The following is a 9,201-nucleotide window of genomic DNA, read 5'->3' on the forward strand; positions in this document are numbered from 1 at the left end:
AAAAAATGGTGATTAACATTACAAAACCTTACACAATGATATGCGGGAATAAATATTGGGGAGTCCCTAAGGGTGTCCACTCCTACTTTTGGGCTGGGAATGTGGGTTTATACCCCCATGAACCCTCTCTAAGTTGAGGAAAACACCTTTTTAAAACACCTGCTATATGTACCGGTTTCGGCTTCATCCCTGATCATCCATAAGGAGATGGATCTGCATTATATGAAGGCTTTTAATAAAACCTTTATTACTTTGGTTTTCCATATAGTCAAAAGAGAAAACATGTTTTACGAAATCAATTATTTTAGACTGCCTAACTTTGGATAATGTTTGTCTTAGTCCCGGGCTCTCTTTTATGAATACATACTTTAGTACTTTAACTTGTCAGTATGGCAAGACCCACTTAAAGTTTTATCTCTCATCAAGAAGCATATTAAGGTTACTTTTTTTTAAAACAGACATGATCACAGAATGTACAAAGATCTAAAAAAATCCAACGGTTGCTTTCTACATGTCCCTTACTCACCGGGAGGATTGTCAATACCATCTGTTCTGGGTTCATAACATCCAACACCGTTATGTCTTGACCAGAGTTAGATCTGGTACGGTCCATCAGTTGGTCGCTTTTCCTAATAAGACTTGTCCCTCGGACATGACAACGCCCTGCGCATGCATGATGGTTTGACTAAGCAAAGCACTCAGCACTTTATGCCGGTCTGCGACTTTTATAACAATCTTATGTATTATTATGCTAAACCAATTTTTATTGCTCAGAATATGAGAAATAATACAAATGTACGGAAACACCTGCTTGCACTTGGTGATTATTGTGTGTGTTTTAATGCTGCTCCTTTTTATTAGGAAGGCTATACACCAAAGAAAATGTATTGTGTGAAAGACATTACAAACGGGTAGAATTGGTTGTCTTTTAATAGTTGCTTTAATTATCAGGAGGTAAACTTGGGCTTCTTTTTAATATTTAATGTTTTGTATTTTACCCTGCATATTTTATTCATGTACTTTTAAGGCCGTTTTTAAACTTGCGGCATGTGTTGTAATGTGCATGTAAGGAATGTGATGAGGGATTTGGAATGGAGAAATTGGACTGTTGATGTCAACAAATGTTTGTGTCCGAATCGTGAAATAAACCTTCGCCTATTGTCTTTATCATCGAAGGCGTAGACCATGGAGTTCTGTATTTCCACATCTAAACATTGACAATAACCTCTTTGTCGCACTAAATGATTATTGCCATCGGTTTCTACCACAACATGGATGGAAAAAAAACCTATAAAAACAAATATTAGTAATAAAAAGGATTTTTTGGGGTATCGATAGAAAACAATTAAATATGTAACTACCGTTATTTCAGATCTTTTCCTGAATTTACTTGGGGTGAGAGTGCAAGACGATAATACACGCAAATCGATAATCCTTAAAGGGTCTCAGGATATGTTTCTAGGGTTTCCTTGAATCTCTTTTCCTTATGATGTCATGTGAGCTGTCCTGCCGAGGTTATGTTCAATTGGATGTCAAGATTACCAAGGTCCTGATTTATAATGTAAAATTGGAGCTGAGTAATAACGAGTTTTATCAAAAGTGTCTGCTCACCTGGGCACGCGTGTAGAGAGACTGACTGGTGCACAGGGAATGCTGGGTAAATATGTGGACAACGCATCTGAATTAATGCAACCATTATTTATTGGGTTTCATAAAGCATGACTTTGTTTATTTTCTATATTTCATATTTCTAATGTAGTAATATTTTCTATTCACATGTGAGAATTGGTATGACAATACGGTGTTCTAGTAGCACTTTAAGTTTTTGAATTATATTCATGTGACATGATCGCTCATGTTAGTCTTGCTTAACCTAATGACTGGGTTTAATTGTGTGTGCTGAAACCTAGCCACTTATACATAATTGCCAAGCTGATACTCAAAAGAGTGTATTTAATTACTTTGACCTTGATAACTTTATATTCGAGACACAAGGTTCACATTTGTTTCTGATTTAAAAAAAATCTAGGTAGCTACAAGCAGGTGTGTCTTGCTAGTGAGCTCTGACATCTGTTAGCATCGTTTGGGGTTTTCCTGAATGGAAAAACTGTCAACAATATTCTCTCAAAAGATATTACTCACCAAGGAAGGAAATGGTGCAGTACAGAGCACAGTGAGAACTGTCCCAACTGATGAGGATAATGACACTGAACTGAGCAGGATTTTGATTGAGAATAAAGGGCCACATGCATCATTGTTACATTTTGCGATTTCTTAATTGCGAAAATTAAGAAATCGTAAAATGCTATGTATTAAGAAATCGCAATTTTTTTTGCGATTTCTTAATTTTCCTTAATTGCGATACACAATTTGCGAATCACAATTAAGGAATCCCTAGAGGCCCATAGGAATGAATGGGAAGCCATTCTCATTTTGCGATTCACAATTAAGGAATCGCAAAATGAGAATGCTATATCAAGGGTGCAGGGGGGGTCCAAAGGACCCCCGTGCACCCCTGAAATTTAACTTTAAGAACATTTTTCACACACACATGCCCCAAGGGCATGTGTGTGTGTAAAATGAAACTTTCAAAAATGCACTTTTGTGCATTTTTGAAAGTTTTCGCAAATTACCATGAAGTTCAACTTCATGGTAATTTACCTCTTCCTATTTGCGAATTTGCAAAAAAAAATGTTCAAGCATTGCATTTAAGAAATCACAAATTGCGATTTCTTAAATTGCGAAAATAGCAAAAACCTTAATGCATCCCAAAAAAGGGATTTGCATTCGCAAACGGCCGAATTTTGCGATTCGCACCGTTTGCGAATGCAAAAACCCTTGATGCATGTGCCCCGAAGTGTCTTATAGCTCTTCTTTGTCAAAACAACATGGAGCAGTACAGGGATGAATGTTTGTTGAGGATACTTTCCTTTTAGGATTGCTTACAGTGTCACAAAGTTATATTTTCTAAAATGGACCCTGTACCTGTTCCGTTGCCAGCTGTGCTGCCTAAAACTGAGAATGATGTTAAGCTATACATTTTAAGATGGATAATGTATGAGCCTGGCAGTCGGGCACTAAAAGATCTGTTCTTTGCTCTTACCTTTGGTCTCATGTCTTGGGACTGTCCAGGCTATGGTTTTAATAAATCTTATTGCTTGTGCTTCATTACAGGGGGCTATCCTAAGGAGTGCGGACGAAAGACTTGTGAATGTGACAAAGCAGCCTCTCTCTGCTTCAGGAAGAACTTCAAAACGTATAAAATGAAGAACATGTTCAAACGAGATAGTACCTGCAAAGGGCAAAAGCCGCCCTGTACACGTCACAGCGATGCCAGTGACAACTCTCAACCCAGCTCAACAGACAGCGCGTCAGAAAAATACACCACGGAAGCACAGGCACATGTGCGAACGGAAACTTCAGATGCTTCAAAACAAGTGTGATTAAACACTACTGGATACCCCCCAAATGCAATGAAGCCACACTAGTGGAAGATGCTTACTATACAAACCCATATTGACCCATGCCCTTATTTGCCCGCGTGGTTCCTTTCTTAACCCGGTGTTGGAGCTGGTTATGTTAATGTTATGTTAATAAGCTTTTAAAGCGCACTTCTTCCCTAAGGTGTTCTGGCGCTGAGCCGTGCCTAACTGTTTACCAGAAATGAAGATGACTATTCATAAAACAGCCATGTTTTCGGCCCCCTCCTAAAGGAGAGGATCTCAGTAGCATTCCTGAGATGGGCTGATAAGTGGTTCCAAGCTTTAGCAGCACAAGCGATGAAGCTTCTGCCACCCCAATTGGCTTTTTTCACCCGAGGGATGGTCACTTGCTTTGCCGCCACGGATCGCAGTGTTCTTCCGGGGACATACCATTGAAGGCGTTTTCTCAGATATTCAGGGCCACTGCCCGTCAAAGATTTAAAAACTGTGTAAAGCACTTTGAATTGTGTACGCTGTTTTACTGGGAGCCAGTGGAGATGCCGAAGTTCCTTCCTAACTGAGTGACCCCTAATTCCTACCCAGGTGACCCCAAAGCCATCATGTAGGTATAAACAACAGGAGTAACCCCATTGACCAGATTAAGACCTGGATAAGGAAGTATAAAAAAACGACAATGTCTCAACAGGTATTATTGAGAAGATTAGTTATCAAGCATGCACAAAACATTGCAAAAAAAGAAAAGTAGGGAGACTCATAGTTCGTTTAAATGTGCCCACGGAATCATATATTTAGAGGAGTGCAAGACATTTGAAGAATCAAAGACATAGGGGTTCATGGAAAAATTGGAAACAGTTGTATCAGCACTGCAAGCAATTAATACATAGGTAACCCGAAAACTTTGTGCACACAAGTGCTTGTGACACTCAAAGGTGGACGGCACAGGTGACGAGTGTAAAAACAGCGGCGGTACCACCCCTTGTATCGCGGCCTGGCTCAGAAGACCTGGACTAAACTGTTGGTCTATTGCTGTGAATACGGAACTGTCTTGATTTGTTTCAAATTGTATTTCTGCTGGGGTAACGGACATGAGCTGACTGTAATTGATTGCTATGTTTGATTTCTTTTCCTGACTAATAAAAAGATTTTTCAAAAAAAAAAACAGCGGCGGTGCGAGGTGAAGAAGGGACTTATGGTTCATAGTCAGTTATTCACATGAATTTATGACAACTATCTTTAAGCTTTTTTATGGAACATATTGAAAGGCGCCGGACGTTGTGCTGGTATGTCGATGGCGTTTCGATCCTAGTGATTTAGGATCATAATCAGGACCGGATTACTGAATGAAGGTGCTGTACAAGAGAGGGAGAGAGGAAAATAAGAACTTGGAACAGGGGAAGGAAAGGCAGGGGAGGGGGGTGGGGGAAGGTGGGTGGCAATTGTATACCTGGAAGCTTAGGTTGGAAGAGTAGGTGGAGAAGGAGGTTGACGGCGGGTCAGTCAGGCTGGACCCCATGACATGAATGAAGCTGTGAAGGAAAGAGGTCGCGCCAGTGAGTGAAGGGCTGGGAAGTGGCACTGGTACAAAGAGGTGTGATTGGAAGTGCACTCACCGAGAGAAAGGTATTAACGGGTACAACGTGGAGCAGAGGTGGGGCCTGGATGGACCCTGGAGGTACTGGAGGCAGAGTACTACCAAGCAGGCGTCCACGATGAGTGGCGGTCGATCAATAAATGTGGACCGGGTAATGGGGACGTGGTGAACGGTTGGCAGCGCATCCGGTTCAGGTCGGAATCCGGAGGCTGAAAAGCAAGGGGCCTTACAGATTACCAGGATAACCTGGATGGGGGCCAAGTATCCAGCAGGGCAAATAGGGGGAAGTTGGGTCCACACTATCTGAATCCGGAACAAAATGGTCTGCGGTATCGTCGGTATCTGGGTCGGAGCTCCGATCCTCAGGTGGCTGTCCAAAGGAGCAGCTAGCAAGGGACGATCTGTGTGTCTAAATATATGATGCCTTGGGCACATTTAAACGAACTATGAGTCTCCCTACTTTTCATTTTTTGCAATGTTTGGTGCATGCTTCATAACTAATCTTCTCAATAATACCAGTTGAGACATTGTCGTTTTTTTATAATCCCAAAGCCATCATGGGCATTTCCCTACCCGAGTGATCCCCACTCTGTTGGTCACATTTCCTTAAGTGCCCTCTCTGCTCTAATCCTGCCCAAATCAGTTGCAGGGATTCCATTGATCTCAAACTGACAATTGCTTGGTTACAACCCTATTGTCTACAGAATTCATCCTATCCTCATCGCCCTTATTTCTAAGTAATCATACAGAGTGTTGTCTTTCATCCACATCTCGGCTAATTATTCTCTGTCCAGCTCCTCTCACAGTGAGGTAACCAAACTTGAGGGGCCCCCAATGCAAACCCCCTACCACTTGGTCCCAGGCCCAGTCAGTGTACTGTGCTGAGGAGGCCCCATGGAGTTCACCCTCCTCACCCCCCCACGGGGCTAATGCTACGCAACTCTTCTGTCTTCATTATTTCAATCTACGTGAAAATAATTTGGACAATGTTTTCCTTTTTTGACCATTTTGTCATGGCCCAATGTCTGTTTAAATTAATAAATATTTTCAGCAATGTTTAAGTGTTGGGTTCAGTCGGGTATTTGCTAAGCTTTCTCAGGTATAGATAACAGGCATGCACGCACACACACATACATAAGCATACACATTTGCCTACACACATGCAATGTGCTAAGCTTGATTATCCCTCTCCCTGTTGCAGTGCCATCAGTTCTCTATCTTCCACAAAAGATCAGAATAAAATTGTGTGTTATTATGAACACTTGGTTGATAGTGTCAGACTCTATGCATGGCCTTAATCTTACCCAGCGGGTACGGGGACCCACACATTCTGCTGGCCATACTCTTGATCTCGTTTTCTCGAACCTCCCTGGTCTTACTACACTACCTTCATTGCCCCTCAACTGGTCTGATCATTATCTAATTCCTTTTGAGTTGGCTGTGCCACGACCTCCTATGGTCTTCTCTAAAATCAGAGACCTTGGGAGAAAATGGCACAAGATCACTTGTGAGGCATTTGAGCCTATCTTTCCTACTCGGATTGGGCAGCTCACTAACGATCTAAACATCAACGTATCCAAATGTAATTCCTGTCTTTCCTCAGCGATTGATCTTATTGCCCCTTTGGTACCTCTTGCTTCTTTAAGGTCTAAGCCTTCGGCCCCGTGGTTCTCGCCGGAACTGCGAGAGGAAAGAAGTAGGTGCAAGAAATTGGAACGCATTTGGCGACGGTCATATGATCCGGTCGCTAAAACTACCTATAGAACTGCCCTCAAACATTTTCATAGACTCAAACGTTCTATCATGAAGGACCATTTTGTAGAGAAAATCAAGGCTGCTGAGAATTCATCCAAGACTCTATTTAACATCATTAAAGAATTCTCCAATCCCCCTGCCGTGGCCTGTCCGATTGTTTCTAGTCAGACCCTTTGTGATGGTCTTTCAGAATTTTTTCACGATAAAATTATCAAGATTACGGGCACATTTCATCAGACTAGGATTTCCGTACCATCCGTTCCCAAAACTATTCACAAGGACACTTTTGTTTCTTTTAAACCCCTAACAGCGGAATATGCACAGACTCTGTTACATCGATGTATATCAGGTTCTCCTCTTGACCCTGCCCCTGCACAAGTATTAAGCAATCTGGCTCCCCTGCTGCTTAATCCACTTCTTGAGATTTTGAATCTCTCATTAGCTTCCAGCCTATTCCCCTCTCTTTGGAAACAGGCCATGTTGATTCCTATCCTGAAAAAGGCTGATGCCGACCCAACCCTCTTTAATAATTATCGACCTATCTCACTCCTCCCTAAGCCTGCCAAAATCTTGGAGAAAGTGGTGCAGGAGCAGCTTGCGGAACACCTGGAATCGAATCAACTTCTTCATGATTCCCAGTCGGGCTTTAGGCCCGGCTTTAGCACTGAGTTTGCACTTCTGGAGGTGTCGGAGGCTATTCGAGAGTGCGTGGATGCGGGCGAGGAGGCCATGTTGGTCCTCCTCGACCTATCCGCGGCCTTCGATACTGTCTCACACGACATCCTGTTAGATCGCCTTTGAGATACTGGCATGGGACGGACGCCTTTGGCGTGGGTGAGATCCTTCCTAAGAGACAGAACCCAGCAGGTTTTCCTCCGGCCCTATGCTTCTGCAGAGAAACCTTTGTTATGTGGCGTTCCGCAGGGTTTGGCACTTAGCCCCCTGTTTTTCAACGTTTACCTTTCACCCTTGGCGGATGTGGTTGAATCCTTGGGGGTCAGAGTGATCTCTTATGCTGACGACACTCAGCTTGTGTTTTCATTTAGAGATCACTCTGAAGGCAATCTGTCCAATTTTTGACAATGCCTGGTGAACATCTCCTCCTGGATGACTACCAACAATCTGAAACTTAATGCCGATAAGACTGAGGTCCTATTTTTTAATCAAAAATCTCCTCTCCCGGCTAGATTATGGTGGCCTGCCGAATTGGACCCTGCTCCAGTTCCTGTCTTATCCGCACGGAATTTGGGCTTTCAATTTGATAATGTCTTGTCCTGTAGGACCCAAGTTAATAAAGTTTCAGCAGCATGTTTTGGTAAACTGAGCATGATTAAAAAAATCTTCCCTTTTCTTCTGCTTGACTCACGGAGAACTGTGGTTCATGCATTAATCACGTCCCATCTGGATTATGCGAACAGTCTGTATGTGGGAGCCCCGGCTTATCTGATTAAACGACTGCAGACCGTACAGAACGCCGCGGCCAGGATGATCTGTTACATCCCGTATCGCCACTCCATTACTCCATATTTGGCTAAACTTCATTGGCTCCCTGTGTCCTATCGTATACAATTTAAAGCATTGGTCATTGCGTTTAGGGCACTTAATGGTCTAGGCCCTGCCTATCTGAGACCCAGGCTGAAACCTGTCCAGTCGGTTTGTGTTCTTAGATCTAATCATCTTCGCCTGCTACACGCCCCCGTTTCCGTCTTTCTAGAACGGGAGGTCGGGCTTTTGCTGTGGTCACTGCAAAACTCTGGAATCATCTTCCTCTGGACCTGAGGTTCATGACATCAGAGTCACTATTCCGGAGCAGACTTAAAACCTGGTTATTTTCTAATGTTTAGATTCCGCTATGCCCCTTTGGTTGACTGCTGTTCGCAGCGCCGGGACACCCCCGTTGGGGGTAGCCGTGCACTTTATAAGCTTCAAAATAAATAAATACAATAAATTCTAGTGCTCCAACATATGTGTCAATGAGAGAGGCGTTGTATGTCAGAATATTGTGTGCAGAAATATTGTCTGACAAATATTGTGTCTTAAATTTGACAGCAAAATTCTGGTACCACACAGAGTTGTAGTCTCCAGCCAGAGTAGGGCTGTGAGGAGGAAGCTTGTGAAGCAGTTAATGCCTTGAATACTTGGTTAATATGAGCCCAAGGAAAACCCTGGACTGCTAGAGGCACAACTAGTGGGCCGTAGGCCTTATGTAAAGTGTAGGCAAGTTAAATCTTTAAATTTACTGCATAAGCAAGCAACATTTATTTCCAATGCTTCGCATATTCATAGGAAAACATAAATAACATATGAATTCGTTTTTCACATTCATGTAAAATACATACATGGGTTTATATGTTTAACTGAAAATGTTCAATAACCCCAAGATCAGATTGCATATAGTAACCATTTGAAAAA

The 9,201-nt window shown here is 42.5% G+C and overlaps 1 protein-coding gene across 1 annotated transcript in view; it reads left to right on the top strand.

Annotated features, from left to right (window-relative positions):
* LOC144754782 (basic phospholipase A2-like) overlaps window positions 1-4,409 on the top strand; it is a 192,569-nt gene extending 188,160 nt beyond the window's left edge. The window contains exon 5 of the mRNA XM_078642988.1: window positions 3,175-4,409. Within this exon, the coding sequence (XP_078499114.1) occupies window positions 3,175-3,443 (269 nt within the window). The 3' untranslated portion in view covers window positions 3,444-4,409. The remainder of the gene's footprint in view (window positions 1-3,174) is intronic.
* Window positions 4,410-9,201: the final 4,792 nt, after the last annotated feature.

The sequence above is a fragment of the Lissotriton helveticus genome, chromosome 5_1, assembly GCF_964261635.1.
Source record: "Lissotriton helveticus chromosome 5_1, aLisHel1.1, whole genome shotgun sequence".
Taxonomy (NCBI): domain Eukaryota; kingdom Metazoa; phylum Chordata; class Amphibia; order Caudata; family Salamandridae; genus Lissotriton; species Lissotriton helveticus.